Raw genomic sequence first — 24,669 nt, 5'->3', positions numbered from 1 at the left:
GTGATGACTCTCATTTAGTTTGGTTGAGAATCTCAAACATTACATCGATCTGTTTGCTAGATTCAGTGAGTTTTTGTTTCGACGTTTATGATGTGCTTTCGCGCCATAGGACCCATGGTGTGTCCCAGCACTCCTATCTTATTTAATGAGCTACACTCACAAATGGTGGGAAGAATAAATAATGTTTACGATTTAACCCATTTCTAAATAGCTTCCATTTGCGTAAATCCCAAGGTACTTATCAGCGAAAAAATAAAGTTTAAGACCTTTAAGTATTATTTGGCCGTGACCGATTTCTCTATAGTTAAAATATAAGTTATCGATTCTTACCGAGCGATTAAGTACTGATAATAAAATTCAAATAGTCATTCAAATGTTATTAACCGATATCTATAGATTAGTGCAAAAACGTATTTAAGGGTAAAATCTATTTTTGTATTATTCAAATACTTCAATTACTTGTCTTAAGATACAATGGATCGATCGTTGAAACACGTACGCAATTATACGATTTTCTGATCCAGATGGAAGTTGTAACTCGTACACGACTAATATTTAAAGCCCCACTTCACCGAAAATATATTCAATGCAAAAGTTCTTATTTCATACACACGCGTTTATTTTACTTACATCTACTTCGTGTGTTCGATATACATTTAATTATTTAAATAAATTATATCCGAGTTTGTTTGGTGTATACAAACAACAATATTAAGTTTAAGCGAATCGTTATTATTTTACTGATAACAAATTTGGGGTGTTGTTGTTTTTATAATTTTGGTTGATTCAATGTTCATTAGAAACACTTAATGAAAAAATTAATTTATCATGTAATGTAATTTTGAACTCAGACTTAAAAAATATGTGACATCAAGCGAACGATAAACGTCCGATTTTTAGATCACAAAAACATGTGCCTATTCCAAATGTCGCATTACTCCAAAAGCATCATACATTTACCATAAACAGGTTACAGATTCGTTATAATTTTACCGATGCAAGTGCGTTTTTTATATTTTAGTTGGTTATATCTGCATATTATTATTTTATTTTATAGATAGTAACATAATTCAGTACGATTTCGGGGTATTAGGTCGGTTAGATATACATTAATAAAGATTTTTTTAAATCTAAAGACTGTGGCTTTAATGTCAATTCACAAAAAACACCTACATTATCTTGTGCTGTTTTAATATCAAATCAATGTGTATTTGTAGTCTGCATAAAATAGACCAAGTGTTTGCGCCGTGATGTCTAAGTCTATGATTGGATATCATTTAATTCTTTTTAAGAGGATAACAATTTACAAGAGGCAATTTGAATATGATAGTGGAGACGTCTAATGCGTCTAACAAAACAACAACACATAGATAAAAAGTCTTAAGGGATTGGGATAAAACAAGTTAAAACAGAACGATCAGGAACAAATTGAAGTTAGGTCTTTTAATTTTTGTTAACTACAAATGTAATCGCATTTAAGGACGTAGTGCTAGCTATACGGAACAAAAGTATAAGTCTCCATCTTGTACACCACACAATTTCCTTGTGATTTTTCCAATCCCTTAATACCGTTGGAGAAAGCTCGGTTTCTCTTGTCTTCATTAACATTGCCATTTACATCCCCTCTGTGAAGAGAAATCCCTCCTGTCAAAGTATATACTCATTTTATTAATTTTTGTTTATTTCATTGATAATTTCCAGAATCTAGATGCTTTTCAAAATTCAGAAGAAAACATATTGAGAACAAAATATAAATTGGAATATAAGTTTGAACACTTCAACAAGGACCGATCGGTATAAAATATATTACATGTGGTGCGAACCTGTTTAAAACCTCTGTGCAGAAAACAACAACACATGTTTCTTATCAATTTTGTCAAAAGTCAGGGCAATTCTTTAAAAATCAGAACCTGGTTGCTTAAAACGTTCACGGCCAGTTAAGCTTACCGCCGTTATTTTTGGAACAAGCTATTTAGGTTACTTAATTGTTAACACTTAACTATAGGTGTTAATTATTAACGAATTGTTATGCTCAAATTATTTACATATGTTTGATTATAACATTTCTTTCAAAATTGATTATTTTATTTCAGTTTTAATTTAATACACTGTTACCTTTACTGGCCCGTAATTTTTTAAGCTACTGGCACTGAGGATAACATTAAAGTTATCTAAAATACTATTGACTTTGCTGTGTCTAAAACTCTCCCGGTACCCTGAAGTGTGACCCGACAGTGATGCGACAAAGTTGGTGGTGGTGGGGGGGGGGGGGGGGAACGCTTCAGCAACTTTCTCTCTCAGGGGTGCGATCTGATGCGTAAACTATCTAAACTTTCGGAAGCCGGTCGGATTATTGGTCATGGAGTTGCGGGTCTACAGCCTCTTTTATTCCGTTCAGCAGGTTGCCATTAAACATATTTCTTGGGATGGGCAACAGCGTTATCCCTCGGTAGTTAGAGCAGGAACTGAGGTCAATTTTCCTGGAGCGCTTGATATGGTTGCCCTCTTTCGGCTCATTTGGTATTTCTCTCTCCCATTTTTTTGCGTACGAGCGGGTAGCTCAATAAGGAAACAAAATACGTATGGTAAAGCAAATATGAATTAAGATATTAGTCACTATAGATGAAGGGCATCTTTTTTGATAGGCATGAAACCATCTTTGTATTCCAATTTGTCATAAAACATTGATCAAATACTTGGCTACCACAAACTTGGATTGATCAAAACTCTAACTCTGTCAATTTTGTCAAAATTTATTTGTAATCCTGTTGTATTTATATACTTAAAATATTGAACTCGTCTGCGTATGGTGACGACGTATGGCCGTTTTTAATCGCAAAACATCTGGGGCCGTTTGTGGTACAATGCGTAACTTTACGGACGAAAATTTACGTACGTATAAAGTTACGTATGATTTTCTGAATGCGTAAGTGCGTTTCTATAAACCGAACGTAGGGTAAATCTTAGTTGCTATGCTAGAATAATCTCTAAACAGAAGTCTTGTGATTGCGCGGACCTTATAGAAAACATTTGAAGAAATTCATTAAGTTGATTTCATTTGCTTTCTCTAACAAACTTTCGGTAGATTAAATATTTATACATTTATCCTTAAGAAGTACCTTATAAAGAGCACAGTTCTTTCCCTTGTTTGCGAAATTGCGACGAGAAAACAAGGTCAAATGTAAACAAAGTGCTGTCTCTGGATTCTTTAAAAATTAAGTGTGGCCATTCTTTTTGTGCTGGATATGCTCTTTCTTAAAACAGAAGAGATGATTCTTACTGAACAAAATCTGATACGAAAGGTTTGTCAGATAGATCTATATTTCAAACTGGAATTGATGGAGCAAACTGGAAAACATGGATGGATAATAGTATTAATACTGAGAAGACAGGCATGTGTATTGTAGCTTACACATCTGAATTTACAGAAACATAATCAAGGAGTTTCCTGACAGGAATTCAATTTACTGGAAGGGTATTTTTGATTATGTTTAGTGCGTCACTGAATTACAAATTGAATGTCCTATCATGAGAAGAACATCAGCCATGTCCTCTGTAAAGAAGGTAGTATTTTTATAATTTTATTTACTGATTAATAATTTGGAATGTACAGTAGCCTCTAAACCTATAAGTTCGTGCACCATAAACTTCACAGGCATATCTTTCATGAAAAATCATTAGACAATAACTAAATTTGATATATACTTTATGATTTATCTTTTGTTTAACAAGTAACGAGTGAAAAATGTTGGTTGACAGATAATAATAATGGAGTTACGTACCTTTAAACATTCATGTACATCATAGTCTGCGTCACACAGAATTACCCTATAAGATCGTGCACCGATTTTGATGACGTCACAGCGAGGCCTTGGGATGTGTTTATAATACCCGATATATGTTTTTGTGAATATGTGTTTATTTGTTTTAAATATGTGTTGTTTTAGATTAATTTCGTGAATAAACTGTATTGAAAAGAATGGTTTAAACAAAACTGGTCTTCATAAAAGCGAAATATGAACTGAGATAACTGTATTCAGAGGTCTAGATAAAGTGTATTTACTAACGGAAAATAGCTAAATAAAATTATATTCACAATGGGGGCATGAAAAGCTGTCATTCCTTCTAATGACAGTTGTTTTGTGACAAAATCCCAAATTGACGCAGTGAGAATATTTCTCGCAATAGGCCGGTCACAATCTTAACATATGGTCTCGTGTCATTAGTTGGGGCTAAAATTTTTCGCATACACAGCATACTTTAATCGTATTGTAATGCAAAGTACAGAGAGCACAATACAAATTCGAGACGGACCTCCAAGGGAAACTACTCTAATCTTACAACATTTTACAATCAAAACATTGACAAACATAGCCGTCTGGTATGTGCAGATTTTAGACACTGTTTAGGCTATTTCTTTGAATCGAGGTCAGAAAAACGGACAATTTATATCTTATTTATTGTTTTTTCCTAACTATTGTTGTCTTATCGGCTGTGGAAATTCTCGCGTTACAAAAGTGAACAGTTTTCGGGCACGTGCGTTCGAATGTTGCTTAGAAGTTTACGTCATAAAAAAGTACACGATCTTATAGGGCTGCACGAAGTTATAGGAATAGAGGATACAGTATGGTTTTAGAAGTTTATTTGTATTAACAAAGGTCTCTGTAACATGTATTCACTTGTCGCATTTCTAGATAGTTTTATAACAATCAACATCATGTTTTTACCATGTTTATAATTATACGTGTGCGCCAAATATTAAAAAAAAACACAACAGATTTTTACTCATAAATTCATTTAAAATGAGAATCTTTTTTGTCTGTGATAAATTAGCGACAACATTGTCCATGAATGCTTCATTTCATTTGAGACAATTGGCATTTGCAATAATCATAAAGTATGCTGCTACACATATTATATTTTTTGTTCAATATTTTAAAAATGCATGGATTGCTAAAATATATACCAGTTGTGGTTAGTTTTAAATACAAAATGTGAGAAATTGGGATCTATCCTGGGTCATTGGTATGGGGTCATTGGTATGACAATCGGGCACTTACATAACCTGAATCACTTTACATGCTTTACCAACATGACTGAAATATTTGTGAAAAAGGTTAGTCACTCATAATATAATTATACATAATGCCATTCACTAATGGAAACTAATGCATCGATTTAAATTCATGAAACAGTTCTACACATCTGACTAAGTGTACATATGAACAAAACACAGGGAGAAAGCAAACCATTTTTAGCTCATCTATTTTTTGAAAAAAAATTATGAGCTATTGTCATCACCTTGGCGTCGGCGTTGGCATTGGCGTCGGCGTCCGGTTAAGTTTTGCGTTTAGGTCCACTTTTCTCAGAAAGTATCAATGCTATTGCATTCAAACTTGGTACACTTACTTACTATCATGAGGGGACTGGGCAGGAAAAGTTAGATAACTCTGGCGTGCATTTTGACAGAATTATGTGCCCTTTTTATACTTAGAAAATTGAAAATTTTGGTTAAGTTTTGCGTTTAGGTCCACTTTTCTCAGAAAGTATCAATGCTATTGCATTCAAACTTGGTACACTTACTTACTATCATGAGGGGACTGGGCAGGCAAAGATAGATAACTCTGGCGTGCATTTTGACTGAATTATGTGCCCTTTTTATACTTAGAAAATTGAACATTTTGGTTAAGTTTTGTGTTTAGGTCAATTTTATTCCTTAAGTATCAAAGCTATTGCTTTCAAACTTGCAACACTTACTAACTATCATGAGGGGACTGTGCAGGCAAAGAAATATAACTCTGACAGGCATTTTGACAGAATTATGTGCCCTTTTTATACTTAGAAAATTGAAAATTTGGTTAAGTTTTGTGTTTAGGTCCACTTTATTCCTACAGTATCAAAGCTATTGCTTTCATACTTGCAACACTTATTAACTATCATAAGGGGGCTGTGCAGGCAAAGTTATGTAACTCTGACTGGCATTTGGACGGAATTATAGGCCCTTTATACTTAGAAAATTGAAAATTTGATTAAGTTATGTGTTTTGGTCCACTTTACCCCTAAAGTATCATAGATATTGCTTTCATACTTGGAACACTCGCAAACTATCATAAGGGTACAGTAAAAGGACAAGTTGCATAACTCTGGTTGTCATTTTTACGGAATTATGGCCCTTTTTTGACTTAGTAACTTTGCATATATGGTTAAATTTTGTGTTTCAATCCACTTTACTTCTTAAGTATCAAGGCTATTGCTTTCAAACTTCAAATACTTTCATGCTATCATGAGGTTACTGTACCTGGCAAGTTGAATTTTACCTTGACCTTTGAATGACCTTGACTCTCAGGGTTAAATTATTAAATTTTGCTAAAATTGCCATAACTTCTTTATTTATGATTAGATTTGATTGATACTTTGACAAAACTACTCTTACCTGACATACCACAAAAGACTCCACCCAAACCATCCCCCGTGCCCTCCCCCCCCCAATATTTTTTTTTTTAAGATCATCTCACAAATGACCACCACGCCCTCACACTATACCCCCCACCACCCACCCACCCACCCCCATATTTTATTTTTGAAACGGTTAAAAAAACACAAATATTTATTTTTATTATTTTATGTTTGACATACCATCAACCATCGCACCCAAGAATCCCCCCTCCCCCCACCCCCTCCCTCCCCCCACCCGAACCCCCCCCCTAATTTTTTTTTTTTAAGATCATCTCACAAATTATCACCACACCCTCACACTATACCCCCCACCCCCCAATTTTGTTTTTAAACGGTTAAAAAACACAAATATTTATTTTTATTATTTTATGTTTGAAATACCGTCCAACCATCGCACCAAAGAATCCCCCCACTCCCCCCCCCACCCCCCACGCCCCGATTTTTGTTTCGTTTTTTTCGCATTTTTGGAAGATAATGTAATAAATTCCACACCCCCACACTATACACCCCTCTTCACTCCACCCCTCCCTCCTTTGTGATTGAAAATGAGAGTCCCTTCACCTTTAAAAAGAAAATAGATGAGCGGTCTGCACCCGCAAGGCGGTGCTCTTGTTAAATGTTCCTATTTTCAGGAAATTATATTTTACTTGAATCATAGTGTACTGTAGGTTGAATCATGTCATGATGACACAATTTCTTCTTGCAAGTTCCTTATACTTATGCTATTAAAATTATGTGTCCATATACTTGAAATTAAATTTCTGTTACAATTTCTAAAAAAAGCTGTACAAATTGTGTTATTCAATTGTTTTTCATGTGTTTTGGAAAGATACATAATTATGAGAATATGTTAAATCTGTTTTTTTCAGTTCAAATCTATTAGTTTTTTTCAATTGATTTTTGAACACATACACTGCTACCAGACTTGTCCGCAAGAAGCTTTATTTAGCGCAAAACAAACAGCTTCTTTTGAATTTATATTGTCTTATAAGTTATGTTTTTGACAAATAAATTAATGTTAATATTATGCGTAAATATGGTGTTCAAAGTGAAGAAACAAAAAAATGGAATTGTTTAAATCATTTGATTGCAATGGTAGTAAATGCTTTACACAACACAAAAATTGTCTATTGTATGTCTTATTTATTTATTTGTACAAGTTAATGCATTTAAAACATTAAAAAATACATTTACTTATAATAATGAAGACAGTATATCTTATTATAACATTTCCGAACAAAAAATTGTATAAAATAAGTGAATGTTAAAAAAAAAGGAGAAAATTTGCAGCATTGCTTTTCACAATATAAGATACAATAAAGTGGGTTTTGCAATGTTTACAGCGTTATTATAGAACTTTAAATGGTATAAATGGACATTACTGTATGTACAAAAACACAGTATAGAGTTTAAAGAAATGTGTTCAAAGATAGTTGAAAATAAAATTGATTATTGATAGTTTTTTGTAAATCTGTGTGATAACCTATTAAGAAAAAAGGTTCTAATTAAAAATAACTTCTGATGACATAACACATTTTATTTGAACAAATCAATCCAAATGCATTTAATGTGTCCATATGGTTAATAGGAAACAAAAAAATAATCTTAAAATTAGTAATTAAATATTTTAGACAGAAAAGATTAACAATTACCTTGATTAAAATTTGACAACTTTTTCATGGCAACTTCATTTATAATAATAAAATAAAAGATTTTGAATGTTGATGATACCATAAATAAAACAAAATGAATTGATTTTATATTGTCTCCATGGTTTGTGTTCTAAATGTCCTTTGTTTAAAAACTAAAAACTAAGAAAAATGATTGTAAAGCATACAGAAACCACAAGGTTTTGCCATTAATATGATATCAATTTTGATTACAGATGAAATCTGATAATAAAAAATAAAACTGTATGCATTTTACATGTGTAACTTACCAAAAACAAATCTCATTGGTTTAAAAGTCCTAGTGTTTTTACAGGTTTTGTATAAAATGACATATTTGGTACACTTCAATACATGTTTTCAGTAAATTTACTTCAACAGTCAAAACTTTTCAAACCTTCCTTAAAATTAGCCATTAAGAATATTCAGATGACTTAAGTTTAAGTTGTTATTATTCTGTAGGATTCAAAAAAAGTAATTACCGGTGACAGTATTTGGAGAATGTATTAGACAATTAAAAGTAATATTAATTAAGTGTTTGTGGATACATTTTTCAACAATAACCATTGCCGAGTTAGCCAAGTGTGTGAGCCTTGACCTTTACTTCCAGATAATCATTGCAGCGCCTAAACAACTGGGGCTTGACTGGTCATTGTTGGCCCGGTACTTCTTTAAAGTACCTGAGGTACTCTTAAGTACACTACAATGTACCCTGGGTACGAAAAATACTAAATACATGTGCACTAAAATGCACTTGGCCAATATTAAGACTGTACCAGAGATTTATTCCGCCTAAAATCTGTCATAAAACGCACTTCTGAATACCAAACAAAATCCTCTTTGAACAAAACCTTACTCAGCAAGCTTTTTTGAGTATGAGTTTCGATAATAATTAATTTCATCGCTGAGACCCTTTCACAGAATATAAACATAAAAATAATTTATTTGAAAATAGAGTCAACAACGGCAGATTTAGCCAAAGTATTCCTGGGTCGTTTTAGTATATTTTGTGTACCCAGGGTATATTGTAGTATACTAAAGAGTACCCAGGGAACTTTTAAGTAGTATCAGAGCCGACAAAGACCAATCTAACCAAATAAGTATCAGAGCCGACAAATCTAACTCGACTGAGAGAATCTGTCGACTGGTTGTATCCAACAGTCTCTACAGTAAAGTATATTTTACGCAGTTTTGGACAAAACGATAAATGCATGATATTCTTTCCAAAGAAATGGATCTCGACGCTGACCTGCTTAAACTGTAAATGTGCCAATCAACAATAAAGTGACAATCATATACACACGAAATATGTCATCTGGACAACAAACTGATCTAATATTGCTTGATTTCAGTAAAGCGTTCGACAAAGTGAACCATCTTAAACTGCTTTTCAAATTACAGGAACATGGTGCGGATAAAGATACTCTCTCATGGATCAAATAATTCCTTATAGGTCGTACTCAACGTGTTGCTCTAGATGGAGAATTATCATCCGAGGTACCAGTGACATCTGGGGTACCACAAGGGTCTGTGCTTGGTCCGTTACTTTTTCTTTATATAAATGACTTACCTAAATCTATTACTTCTCAAGTTCGCTTATTTGCAGATGACACTGCCGTTTATCTAACAATCAACAAAATGCATGACTGCCATACTCTACAAGAAGATCTAGATAAACGTATGAAATGGGAACATCTTTGGGACATGGAGTTCAACCCAAGTAAATGCCAAGTTTTAAACATAACCAGAAATAAATCAAAATTCTCTTTTAATTACAGACTCCATGGACAAATACTAGAAACTGTTGACAATGCATAATACTTGCAGGTGTGGACATCTCAAAAGACCTTTCCTGGAACACCCATATAAATAGAATTACAAATAACGCTAATAAATCTCTTGGTTTTCTACGCAGGAACATACAGACAAGAAATTCCAACATTCGCCAGCTGGCATACAAGACAATAGTTAGACCACAGGTTGAATATGCTTCTTCCGTTTGGAGTCCTCACACTTTACAAAATATACAACAAATTGAAAAAGTACAGCGTCGAGCAGTCCGCTGGGTCAAGCATAATTATTCTCCATATGACAGTGTCACCTCCATGCAACAGCAACTTGGTTGGCAGACCCTACAAGACAGACGAAATGACACTTAATTAATAATCTTTTTCAAAATTGTTCAAGGTTTAGTAGCCGTGCCGCTGTCATCATATATCGAGCGACCCACCAGATTCACTCGTCACATGCACCCCCTCTCTTTTAGACAGATCCATACCACTGCAAATTATTATAAGTTTTCATTTTTCCCATGTGCTATTGTGATGTGGAACAACCTCCCTGGTACTACAGTATTACATCCTGATCTTGAAGGGTTTAAGCGGTCCCTGCTTTCCCCTTCTGCTCCTTGAACTCCGAGAGACATGTTTTTATCAGCATTAACCTTAAATCACTTCACCGTGCATGATTAATCGAACATACTTTTAACTTTCTCACTTATTCACTTTTAACACTTTTATCTTGCACTGACTGCGCACCTGTCAATAATACCCGCAAGGGGAGTTAGACAGTATAGACCAGTTGAATGTTATTGTTTACATTCGGGATTTTCCGCGCATGCGCACTGGCTGGTTGGCAAAAACACTGGTTACAGTAACGTAAAACATGTATACATGTCGTTTGTTTAGTCAATAAAACGATACAAAAATCCGAAATAAACATTAAAACTTTTAAATAATAGTGCAAAAATAATATATTTAGTACCAATAAATGTATTTTCATCAATATAATTTCCTCTGTATAAAAATACGAATTAATAATATTAATACATCAGAGTAAACGTGGTCGGAAGACTAAAAACTGGCAATCCAACAAAACAAAACAATTAATATTCTTTCCTATTCTTTGTGATTGTAAGATTTTGGTAAATTATATTTCAAAGATAATAACACATACATTAATTTGATTATAATTATAAGTGGTGTAGATATTGTTATTGTTCATAAGCGAGCGAAAGTGCAAGAGGGGCATTTAATCAATTATAAAACGAAGCCCTAAAAGCGGAATGGTAATGTAACGACTCGCCCCCTTAACGACTCGCCCCATAACGACTCGCCCCACTTTTTATAAAGACTCGCCCCACATGTATAACGACTCGCCCCACATATATAACGACTCGCCCTAACAAAATAAAATGTTATATTATATATGGTAATATAAATGAAATCAATTCATAATATGAATTAAGGTTCGGCATTGTTTGATAGCCATCGTTCAGCGTTTTTTTGCCTTATACCTGACCTTATATACGTCTATTGCAGGCATATTCTGAAAAGTAATAATTTTTATTTTATGATGTTTTTTTTACATCTTTGTTCAGTGACAATATTTTCATAAATCCCATCGGAAGAAATGGAGCAGTCGCTACATGACGCCACAGTGACGGACATCGTACCCACTGCTCCAGTCACCTTCAAGATTGTCGGTAGTGGAACACAGCGAGGAAAGCCGAAGCTTGCGTCATCCGACGGATATTCGTATGTGGTAAAGAGAGAACTCAAATCTGCATGGTGTCATAAATCTATTAAAAATCGGCGCAATCAGGCGATTGCATGACAATCGTACGTTGCAAATCTGTTGTTAAAGGTTCATTTTATACAACAGCGAAATGGCTTCAAAGGGAATCAGGCCATTACCGGAATTTAACCCGTCGGAAGGTGCATCAAGTTGGGGAGACTACAAACGGGACTTCCAAATTCATTTGGACGCGCTAGGTCTGGACGACAAGCCTGGAAAAAAAAAGGTTGGTGTCCTACTTGCCAACATGGGGAGAGAGTGCGTAAAAATTTACGATTCGTTCGCGTGGTCGCCGGAAGTTGTTGCCAATCAGGATGCTATAATCGCGACAGTGCCAGCCGAGGATAAATACCATCTAGAAACAGTTTTCACAAAATTTGACAGACATTTCGGATTGCATAATTACCGTAACATTAAAAGACAAGAGTTCCTCAACACAAAGCGTGGTAACCTGTCAATAATGGATTACATTTCGGAATTAAAAAGAAAGGCCGAACACTGTCAATATGGGGAACAAAAAGAAGGGTTAATATGTGACATGATCATTAATGGCGTGAATGACACAAAGTGTAGTGAAAAGCTAATGGAGATACCGGTTACACAACTTACCATCGAATGTGTCGTGCAGGTTTGTAGGCAAATAGAATTGACCACATCTCACATCAAATCACTGGGCGAAAGCCCTCACGTAAACATCGCTAAAACGCATCAAAACCCTCATAAGCAACAAAAATACTGTGCCAAGTGTTGCAGAAAACATGAAGTAAGGAAATGTCCCGCCTATCAAAAACAGTGTGACAATTGCGATGAGTTTGGCCATTTCAAGGCATCCAAATTATGTCCTGCAGTCTGTGGAGCATCGCATCAACAAAAGGGGATATCACACAGAGGGGCACGTGGCTATGGACGTAGACTGCGTCATCGCGGAAGTGATCGGGGAATTCACCGTGGATATCGGGGCCAAGGAAGTCAACGACGTGTCAACTACACAGAAGCCCAGGAAGACCAGGTCGAGGAAATGTTTAACCAGTTTGAACAGGCAGATGTGAACGACGTATTTATCGCAACATCGAGTGAAGATAATCATGAATGGTCCGCTAACTTGAAAATAGGGTGTTAAACGGTAAAATTTGAAATCGACAGTGGCGCAATGTGCAGTGTCATGTCATATGGAACAGCGAAGCTATTTGAAAAGGTTGCACCAATCACAAGGAGTGATGTTATTATTAGCGGTGTCAATGGGCCAGCAGTGAAGGAATGATTACATTGCTGTGCGAGCATAAAAATATCAAGCGTTCGGTTAATTTCCAGATTATGAACACTCCAAGAGGCATAAACTTGCTTGGAAGGGATGATTTAGTTGATTTTTGGCTGATCATGGGAATACACACCGCAAGACTTGAAACAGAATCTATCATTGAGAAATATAGTGACGTCCTTTGGGTGTATACCGGGCGAGTACGAGATTAAAATCGATAAGTCAATAGAACCAGTAGTTCATGAACCAAGACCGGTTCCAGTCGCGATTCGTGAACAATTGCAAGCTGAACTAAAACACTTAGAGAAATGCAACATTATTGCTAAAGTAACAGAACCTACGCAATGGTTCAGTAGTTGGGTGTGCGTAAGGAAGAAAAACGGAAGAGTGCGAATATGCATTGACCCCACAGATTTAAACCGTGCAATCCGAAGAGAACATTATCCAATAAACAGTTTTGATGATGTTGCCACAAGATTGAATGGGAGTAAATACTTTACAACGCTAGACGCGAATATGGGTTATTACCAAATAAAATTAACTGAAGAGAGCTCGAAGCTCACAGCGTTTAATACTCCGTTCGGCAGGTACCGATACCATCGGATGCCGATGGGCGGGAAGTGTTCGAGTGAAGTGTTCCAACGGTCCATGGAACAGAACTTTGGTAACATTGACGGGGTAGAAATAATTGTTGACGACATTTTGATTCATGGTAGAACACTTGAAGAACATAACAGGCGTTTGGAAACGGTGCTTCAAAAGGCACGTTGAATTAATCTGAAGATGAATAAGAAAAAGTGTATGTTTGCCAAGCCGGAAGTGGACTATGTAGGTCACAAACTGACTGGAGACGGAATTAAACCGACAGATCAAAGAGTGAAGGCGATAGCAGACATGAGAGAGCCAGAAAGCTTCAGTGAGCTGGAAACTGTGTTAGGCATGTTATCGTATGTGTCTAAGTTCATCCCAAATCTCAGTGAGTTGAATGCACCACTGCGCGATATGAAAAGGCTAGAAACGTGGAGCTGGGGTGACGAAGCGAAACGCGCGTTCAATAAAATAAAAGAAGCTAATGTTTCAACAAAAGTACTTCAGTACTACGACTTGAAAAAACCTGTCACACTCACAGTAGACGCCGCATGAATGAGAGGCCTGGGAGCCGAGATAATCCAACAGGACCGTGTTGAGGCATATGCGTCACGTGCGCTCACACCGACAGAGCAACGGTACGCTCAGATCGATAAAGAAATGCTAGCTGTTGTATATGGCTGTGAAAAATTCCACAAACTGCTTTATGGCCGAGATACTTTCCTAGTGGAATCTGATCAAAAACCGTTGGAGTCGATTCTTAAGAAAGTAATACATGAAGCTCCGCTAAGGATTCAACGAATGATTTTGAAGCTTCAACCGTATGACTTTAACCTCGTGTACAAAAGCGGCAAGGACATGGGTCTAGCAGACTGCCTCAGCAGATTACCGTTTGAAAATCAAGATGAGAAAACTATCGATGAAGAGTTGATGGTTTTGAAGCTCGACACGCTGTCGTGTTCAAACCATGACGAAATTGCACGCGTAACACAAGCGGATGAACAATTCCAAGTACTGGCAAAGGTTATCATTCGAGGATGGCCAGAAACGAAGTGCGAAGTTCCAGTTGAAGCCGTTCCATTTTGGGATTACCGCGATGAAATATCAATCTACAATGGAGTTCTGTACCGAGAGGAACGCGTGTGTATCCCGAAAGAAATGAGAACAGAAACGTTGAAAGCGATACATACGTCGCATTTAGGGGTAGTGAACTGTATAAGAGAGCGAGAGAGTTAGTATTTTAGCCTGGCATGAACAAACAAATTGAAGATCTTGTTGGCAAGTGAAGTGCGTGTTTAATGCATCGCAAGATGAGCCAAAAGGAGCCAATGATCATTCAACCAGTACCTGAGCTACCCTGGAGCAAAGTTGGAATGGACTTATGCAAACTAGAGGGTTACAATTACCTAATCATTGTAGACTACTTCTCCAACTTCATTGAAGAAGCACCATTGCAAAGAGACACTCGAACGAGCACCATCTTAAAACACATCAAGCAAAACGTGGCTCGTTATGGAATCATGGACTCAATCATCTCGGACAACGGTCCACAGTTCACCAGTGCTGAATTCCGAGAATTCATCGAAAAATATGGCATCATCCATATTAAGTCGTCGCCTTTGCACCAACAAACAAACGGCCTTGCTGAAAAGGCTGTACAAACCGTGAAAAATCTAATTAAAAAGAGTAGCGAAACAGGGGACGACATCTACTTAGCCCTGTTAGAACTAAGAAACACACCACGCGATAACATCGGATCACCGATGCAACGTTTGATGGGTCGACGCGCAAAAACACTTATACCTATGAAACAAACATTGCGACAACCAGAAACAACCAGTGAAAATGTCGCACCGAAGTTGTTAGAATTTCGTGAAAAGCAAAAATTCTACTACGACCAACACGCGAAGAGCAAGGACAATCTTCAGCCAGGGGACGCAGTAAGAATTAAAACCCCATCTGGCTGGAAACCGGCAGAGTATGTGAAACCGTCCGAATACCCGCGATCACATATCGTTAAGGCAGGCGAATCGGGGTGCGAATATCGCCGAAACACGGACATGCTAATGAAAACAAAGGAAAACCACACATTATCACCACAAACAATGACGTGTACATACCGGCACCCACAGCGCCAACAGAGACGGTAGCAGAACAACCATCAACCACTCCAAATCACGAAAACAGTGCTAGTGCGAGATCGAGCGATACTCGAGACATACCGGGGAAAGATAGTGTAAAAGACACTGTTAGAAATAAAACGAGGTCAGGAAGAGAAGTTCACAAACCGATACGGTTAAATGACTATGTGTAAGATGTGAAGCGCAAAACATGTGTCATATGACTGCCTTATTGTAGTGCAAAATAAACTTATCAATAAACTGTTTAATAACTATCATTCGGTAATATTGGTATTTGTATGAGTAAGATGTATTGTGGTAGTAAATGCATAATGTTCTTGAAACTGTACTATCATAACGAGTAAGGAACAGTTTGTACACATTTAATTTTATCATATCAAACTCTTGGTCATTGTTTAAAGATTCAGTGCCTTCAGCGCTTTGATTTTTCTCCAAACAACAAAATGTTCATGAAATTTTCACAAAAATCCAATACTTAATTATCTTTGGGTGTATCTACTTTCTAGTTTGTTTTGGGTGTAAACCCAGTTTGTTATCATATCCCAGCTGAAACCCGACATTTACTGTATCTGGCATTTGTCATTTTGTCCTGAACAAACTTGGATCCGAGATAACAGAGACAATTTTTTGGAAAGTTAGCAAACATGTATTTTAGTGAATAATTTTGTCTTACATGTTGTTTATTGTTAATTTGATTTTATGAAGTTGAATTGCATATTTAATTTAAAAGAAGTTCTTCATTACTTAAAGTGCATTTTATTCATAGGGAATATTCTATTTTCAATTATTATTTAACACTCAGAGGTTTAAAAGAAATTCCCACTATGCTTTTATAAAAAGAACAGTTTATAATGTGTTACTACAGGTTATGTTATTTGCTTTCTTTCATAAACCTATTCGCATATGTAACGATAGAGTAGTTGATGTATCATGTGTTTATAATTTAAAAAAAAACAAGAAAGAAAATGGGATGTCATGTAGTATTGTAATGTAAGGGACACAACTCGTATTGTCTTGTTAAAGCATGCAGTCATGAGTTACTTGTATTGAGGTTTATATATATGTGAATCTATGAATAAAGCCAGTTGTGAGTTACCCACCGACGAGTTCAGAGTTATTACACGTATGCTTTTTGAACGCACGTTGTTCTTAGAAACGGCCCCCGGGACGGCATCAGTTTTAGATCGTGATGAATCAATATATTTTACCAATTCGGCAAAAACGAGTCCATGAACGACCGATTTCTGACGTTCCTCCTCGGTTTTAGGAACATGTTTTTGTGTCCAGTTATAAAGATTTATCAAGCAAGTGTTATGATATTCGCCTCCTGTGATATTAGGTCATCAGCACTTTAGCTAAAAGAACTGTATCTTGTAGTTCTAGTGCACATTCCCGTACTCGTCTTTCTATCATTAATGTTGATGCCTCATGAAGGTCTCCAGACTCATCACCACAAAAAAGCATCCAGGCATCGTTGTTTTTGTTGAATAACCACAACTGTGTCTGGTTAGTTTACTTGCATGTCAAGATTGTCAATCTCCAACAACATCAGATGTTTGTTTCTTTTTTTCTTGAAGTGATATCTTAAGATCAGAAAATTTGTTTTTGCACGTTTTATGTCACTTTGCCTTGTGGTTTTGAAGTGTTGATGCAATGCCATTTTCTTCATTCAGTTGCTGTTAGTTAAGTTTCACAGGGAACCAGTTTATTGCTTTACATCTTTGTATAATAGTTTTAAATGAATAATAACCAGCTCCAATATCTACATCAGTTCTTTTCGTATCAACCGGACATTATAATTCCTCGTGTGTTCTCTCTTTACAAATCAAACATTCTTTCCAATCAAATGGATCAGTAGGTTTTTTGGTAGGTATATCATGAACATCTACAAGTTTAATTATTTTTGCCATAATGTCTTTACAAGTCACATTTTTTTCAAATGCATGAAACTACTTGGGTGAACCTGCAATAATAAAAAACATGCATACAAACTTTTTATTTACCGTATTTTTCGGTGTATAAGACGCAACTTTTTTCGACAATATTTGTACCCGCGTCTTATGTAACGATGCGACTTTTCTGTGTACAAAATCCGATTTTTAAAAATATTTTCACCACCCACCTCTTGCAATAAAATTATCAAAGAATGTATGCAATTCTATCCAAATAAAATATTTACCATGTGACAATACTATCCACAATTGGCCATATGCATCCTGTATCATTTGTCAAACTGATCTGTGTATTTCGTAGACACCGTTTAAATGTCATTGACAATTGGGAGTGTTGTAATACTCTTTTGACGTGGCTTACGTCATTTAGGAAGACCAGTATTGCTCTGTTTAAAGTCTCCCAGTTATTTACACAAGCATGTGCTGGAATGACAGACGTTGCGAAGGCAATTGCTAAGGGCGTCGCGTGAATTACTGCAGAACAGTTAAGTCTGGCAACCAGAATAGATATGTGCATGTGTTGAGTTGAAAAATGATTGAAATAGATAATGTGTTAGGATATACATTAAAAGTAATATGAAACCGTTTGTAATATTTATAAAAAAAGATAACCTACTATTAATAAAAAGTAATTATAAAAAATACATTTTCTCTTTTTGCTTTTTCGAAAAATGTAATTTTTAAATGGCCATCGTATTTTTGCCAATTGAAATAGTTTATTGATTGGTGATATTATTCGAGATTTGTATACAAATTTTATTAAAATAGATGAAAAAATATGATTGTAATGATTTTTTGAAGATTTTTTATGAACAAACCGCCATTTTGATTTTTTCAGATGGGTCCATATCCGAAATTAATTGTTATAACCTTAACTCCATTTCTGCAAAGTTTCATGCTTTTATCATTTTCTGAACAATTTTCACCATAAACGACTGTACTACAAGTAGCGCCAAAATCAGTTCTATGCGAACTACAAGAGGCGAAAGTGCTGCGCAACTGGTCACCGGATTCAGAGAGCAAGACAGAAATAAAAAGTAAAACTGAACCATCACAGAAGGAAAAAGATGATCTAATCAATGAACTTAAACTGAATTTAAGCCATTAAGAACCTGAATTGCAAGAACCCTCGAAAGAATTATTTTTTGAATTTCAAGATGTATTTTCAAAAGGGCCCCTAGATTTAGGAAGCACCGACATAGTCAAACATAAAATGCTTGACAATCCCGAACCGTTAAAGGAACCATACGTAGAGTGCCTCCTGGCCTAGTCAGTGAGGTAAGAGAATATGTACAGGCAATGCTAGATACGACCGTCGAACAGCCCATTTTCATCGAATATCGTCACAGTGCGAAAGAAAGACGGGTCGATATGATTCTGTCTCCATTTCCGGAAACCAAACAGCCGGACACATAAAGACGCATACGCACTTCCAAGGATCGACGATACCTTACACCTGTTAGCTGGTTCCCGGTATTTCAGTTAACTTGATTTAAAAGCCGGATATTGGCAAGTGGAAATATAGGAACTGGATAAGGAGAAAACGGCGTTCCAAGTGGGAAACCTAGGTTGCTACATATGCAAACGGATGCCGTTTGGGATCTGCAATGCCCCCGCTTCGTTTCGTGACAGGAGCTTCAGAACAGCTGGGCCAATACTTTGGAATTCCTTGCCTCAGGATCTTAGACAATCGAATTCCTTAGAATCTTTTAAGAAGAATTTAAAAACTTACCTTTTCCGTGACTTTTATGCACTTTTCTGAGATTATATTTTTTAATCGAAATACCGTATACGGTTCAATGTTTAAAATAACCCCGATCGTATCTCTTTTACCAGGTTTATTATTGGTTTATTATTTATATATTGTTTAACTTGTTTTATTTTCAGCTTATTGTAAAACTATGGTTCAATGTTTTATATAACCCCGATTGTATCTCTTTTATCGGGTTTATAATTGGTTTATTATTTATATATTGTTTAACTTGTTTTATTTTCAGCTTATTGTAAAACTATGGTTCGATGTTTTATATAACCCCGATTGCATCTCTTTTACCAGGTTTATAATTGGTCTATTATTTATATATTGTTTAACTTATTTTATTTTCAGCTTATTGTTAAACGCCATTGAATATGTATTTTCATAGTAATTGGCGTTTAAGCAAATAAACAAGTTTCAAGTTTCAAGTTTCAGAGGCTTATGGAGGCATGCATTGGTCCCGACTTACGGTCCCAAATATTGCGTCTCAAAGTCTGTTTTGAACGGTTAAGGGAACATAACCTTAAACTAAAGGTATCTTAATGCGACTTCCTGAAAAAGGAAGTTACCTACCTTGGGCACGAGGTGAGCGAAGAAGGGATCAAAACTGACCCATCCAAAACGTAAGCCATTCGCAACTGGAAAGTGCCAACCATCATCAAAGAAGTGAGAAGTTTCTTAGGCTTTGCGGGCTATCATCGCAAATTTGTGGAAAAATTTGCTAAAATAGCTCGACCATTAAACGACCTGTTGGCTGGGTACGAAAAAAAGTCGAAAAACGTCCATTTGTTTGGGGTCAACAATAACAAAAAGCGTTTGAAACGCTCATAGGCAAACTATGTACGGCGCCTGTTTTGGCCTATGCCAATAACAATAAGCCGTTCATATTGCACACGGACGCATCTTTGAATGTTCTTGGAGCCTTCTAGTACCAGGTGCAGGACGACAGTACAAAACGGGTGGTTGCATATGCGAGTAGAAGTTGAAAACCGTCAGAGTAAAATTATCACTCGATCAATCTGGAATTTCTCGCTCTCAAGTGGACAGTCACGGAGAAATTCCATGACTATCTGTATTGAGTGCCCTTTGAAGTTCTTACATATAATAACCCCCTAACATGTGTAAAAACTACCGCAAAACTGGATGCGTGTGGTTTCCGATGGGAAGCTGCACTATCAAATTACAATTTCTGTATAAACTACAGAAGTGGTAAATCAAATATTGACGCCGATGTGTTGTCAAGACATGTCGATACCGTTTCGGTGGGAAATAATGTCTAACGCGCTGTTCTCGCGGCACATGTATTCGACGATACACCGATTGCCGAGAAACTCACAGACAAACGACACGACATGTTTACAATCAGATGGGATTTTTCCAATCTTTTAAAAGATTAGAGTCAGGATTGGGGATATTTCTGTACAGCATTCCTTTAGTACTCTGCTAGGGATTTTATCTGGACCTGAGTTTTTTAGGATTTTAAGGGTTTGTAATGTTTTAGTTAAACAAAGTGCCAGGCATTCAGCACGCATGACTGGGCACACGGTCAAAATGCGGATGATGATATTTCTCGCGTTAAATCGTTCGTAGAAGGCGGACGTTTTCCCGACATGGTTGACTATAAATGTCAGCCGGAAGCAGTGAAAAAGTACTTACGGAATTTTAAACAGTTACATATATCCAATGGTGTTTTATACCATCGCACTTCATAAGAAGAGGATCGCAGTTATCAGATTGTTTTGCCAGAGTCAGCTTGCCAAGAAATGTTCCGTGCGTTACACGATGACTTAGGCCACCAGGGCCGTGATAGAACCCTGTCTCTGTTGAAAGAACGCTTTTGTTGGCCAGGGATGGCGACAAACGTTGCTTTGTGGATTAGCAGGTGCGGGAGATGCCTTCGAAGTAAAAGCCCGCCGACCATAGCAACAGGGCTTGTCAATATTGAATCAAACTATCCGATGGAACTCTTATGCATTGGCTACTTGTCACTGGAAGTATCCGAATGCGGCTACGAGAACGTACTTGTAATAACCGACCATTTAACGCGGTACGCTCAAGCCTTCCCGACGAAAAACCAGACCGCTCCAACAACCGCAAAAGTGTTATTTGAAAATTTCTTCGTGCACTATGGGTTCCCCGAAAAACTACGCACTGACCGTGGACAGAACTTTATATCGAAAATAATCCAGAGACTATGTAAGATTGCTGGTGTTAAACGCACGCGTACCATCCAATATCATCCCCAGGGAAATGGCCAATGTTAGCGTTTCAATCAAACTCTCATCAAAATGTTGCGCACACTAGAGTCAGAGCGAAAGTCCGACTGGAAATCAGCAATCTCAACATTGGTACACGCATATAATATAACCAAATGTGAGGTTACGGGATACTCCCCGTACGACCTTATGTTTAGTAGGACACTACGGCTCGCCATTGACGCTGTACTGGGCATTCTAGGTCAACGTGTTGGTGGCGCCTCGCCATCTGAATATATGCGACAACATGAGCTACATTTTATAGCCGACGCATACAAATACGCCAACCGATGCGCTCTAGAAAAGGAAAATAAGGCTAAACAACGCTACGACATCAGGCTACAAGAGGCGAAATGACTTGCGGTTGACAGGTGTCTTCTTCGGAATAACGGAAAAAAAGGGAAAACACACGCTGAGTGATATATGGTCTTCTGACATTTTACGTTATTTTAGATCAGCCTAATTTAAGTTTTCCCGTTTGTCGCATTCAAAAGGAAAACGGCGATGTGGGCATTAAAACCGTCCATCGGAATCATCTGCTGCCGTGTGCCTTCGTACCGATACAGGAAGTGCAGCGTGTTTCGTCGCCTGAGGTTTCCGACGAATCCTCCACGGACATGGATGAACGCGCAGAGAACACGAATTAAGACAGCCAGCAGTCGGGTCGGAAGTGGAAACAGATAAACGACGCTCCAAACGGAAGGAGATACCACTGCGCCGCAGCCAACGTCAGACCCGTCGGCCGGCGTGGTTTATATCCGTGGAGTATCAATTGTGATCGGTGTTGTTATGTATTTGCAATAATGATTAAGTACAGTGATACCGATAAGTTTAAACATGTGTGGATTTGTATTGGAAAGATACAAAACTGTTAACATTCACTTCTGAGTATTAAAATACAACTTATTGCATTATGTGTTTCTTTGTCAAATTGTCGTTGCTTTCAAATAAAAAATAAACAGTTGCAAACGAAAACGGTTATATTGTTGATTGTCATTATTTTTGTCACAACGATGCTTTCATAGATATTTTTATCACGAGATTAATCAAACCTCGCTTAACAAGCGGTTTTTGATTTTTATAATTTCGAGGACGACATTTTCTTAGAGAGGGCAAATGTATTATAGATGTATTTAAATTGTCATTGTTTTAAATATATTTATTTTTTAAATATTTATTCTGAATGATATTGAACAGGCTTGGAAGGAAATTATTTTTAAAGGAAACATTCCTCTCATTGTTCAATGATTGGACAAAGTAGATATTAACAGTAAATATGATTAGTAGCGTTCTTTTGTAGTATTTGATTAGTTTCCAGTATGTAGAGACTCAGTAGAAAGTTGAACTCTTTTTACTAACACTTGTATACGTTAATTGGCTTGTCACGCATGAGTTTATTCACTCAACCGCATCCGTGTGCATGAATGTTTATTTCAAATGGCATTCATTGCATATGATTCATGCTGTTAACATGTATATTTATGATGTTTAATCTTAATATATTTAGAAACTTCAACGTGTGGGTCGAAAGAACCCTAAACGCCCATCCGGCACATTATCACTTGGCCTTTTTGTTTTTATACTTTTATCAGTAACTGAAGTTTCGAGACAACAAATATTATTTATATATACTCTAATATTTTGTAATAAAACAAATGCATTCAAGGTAAATAGTGAAAACCCTGTGTAAGGTAAAAATTCAAATCAAAACTAAATTCACACTATAATTATATTATAACGCATGCATAAAGGGCGGTAGCGAACTTAGTGATCTTAACATTTAAATATATTCAAGCAGCATGGTATAAATGCCATGAAGTTGGTAAGTACAAATAATTATAAGTTGTTAAATATAATTATAGAAATGTTAAAAAGTACGTGTGAAGACATTTACATAGGAATAACAGGTAGGTAAATAGGTGCTAAGATAGTCTGGTATTTAGGTAAGTACGCAAGAATGTGGATAATGTGACAGTACGTACGCAGGAAAGCATTTGTGTAGGTAGGTGATTGCTAAAGGAGGTAAGCAAACTGCCAGGTCGATTATTAAGTAGCTGCGTATGCAATATAGATAAGTTGGCAGGTAAATAGGAATATACACAAGAGTGGAAGGAGGTTGAGGAAGGAGCCAGAAGGTAGGTACGTAAGTATATATGAAGGTAGGTACAAAAACTACACAGGAAGTACGGTACATTGACAAATAACAAGGAAAAATATGTAATTATAAGACGTACTAAGTTCGCATTCTAAACTAAATATTATGATCGTAAAAATGAAATAATCCCATTAATAACTCAAATCATCAAACGTTTAAATTTAGTTATTACTACCTGTATGTATAAAGAAGTACAAAGTCATTGATTTATAAATGCGAATTTTATTACGATAAAGTAGACGATACTTTCTGTGCGTATGTGGTGGTTTCTTTCATTGGCCACGGCTTGCTAAGCCAGTTCTGGTTTTGATAAAATTGTACCTGTTCATTGCGCTCACTGCCCTTACGTCACAAACAGCTTGCCCTCGTAAGACTAAGCCTTTTCGACACGGCCCGGCTCTTTGAGGCGCAAAGTTGCTAGCACCTCCGCGTTTGTTTTTGTTAAATCTTCATTTATGTATATTTTTGTGCCCTTTAGAAGTTTGGCTTTCTTCATGACGTCAATTATCGTTTGCCGTCGCACAAATTTAACACTAACTGGTCGATTCTTGTTCGGAATTTACTTGCCGAGCCTGTGTGAAACACCAATGTCTTTGCTTTCAAGATGAATGTCTAAATGTTGGCTCATCATTTTCACCGTTTGCTCAATTACTTCAATGGACAATTGTTTTTCGGCGTCATTTGAGAGACCAGATAAACGGATACTGTTCCGGCGTCTGCACTGTTCAAGATCATTTATACTGGCCTCAACGGTTTGTTTTGAGGACTCGTTGCATTTTTTTAGAATTTCTATTTCCTTATTTTTCTCATTCAGCAGCTTTGAGCGAAGCCAATTCTTTCGCTTGGTCAACCATATAACTTTCTA

General features: G+C 36.5%; 2 protein-coding genes across 2 annotated transcripts; both read left to right on the top strand.

Annotated features, from left to right (window-relative positions):
• The first annotated feature begins 13,740 nt into the window (after positions 1 to 13,740).
• Positions 13,741 to 14,100, top strand: LOC127875411 (uncharacterized). Its single transcript, XM_052420471.1, has one exon. It carries the CDS (start codon positions 13,741 to 13,743, stop codon positions 14,098 to 14,100), a length of 360 nt encoding a protein of 119 aa, XP_052276431.1.
• Positions 14,101 to 14,855: 755 nt separating this feature from the next.
• Positions 14,856 to 15,695, top strand: LOC127875399 (uncharacterized protein K02A2.6-like). Its single transcript, XM_052420453.1, has one exon. The coding sequence runs from the start codon at positions 14,856 to 14,858 to the stop codon at positions 15,693 to 15,695; it is 840 nt and encodes a 279-aa protein (XP_052276413.1).
• The last annotated feature ends 8,974 nt before the right edge of the window (positions 15,696 to 24,669 follow it).

Source organism: Dreissena polymorpha, chromosome 3 (assembly GCF_020536995.1).
Source record: "Dreissena polymorpha isolate Duluth1 chromosome 3, UMN_Dpol_1.0, whole genome shotgun sequence".
NCBI classification, from domain to species: Eukaryota; Metazoa; Mollusca; class Bivalvia; order Myida; family Dreissenidae; genus Dreissena; species Dreissena polymorpha.
The sequence above is the reverse complement of the archived record's forward strand: the minus strand, read 5'-3'. Positions and strand labels throughout refer to the sequence as shown.

What these genes read in the sequence shown, in the direction of transcription:
- LOC127875411 (XM_052420471.1), top strand. Translation starts at nt 13,741, where the DNA reads ATGAATAAGAAAAAGTGTATGTTTGCCAAGCCGGAAGTGGACTATGTA.
- LOC127875399 (XM_052420453.1), top strand. Translation starts at nt 14,856, where the DNA reads ATGAGCCAAAAGGAGCCAATGATCATTCAACCAGTACCTGAGCTACCC.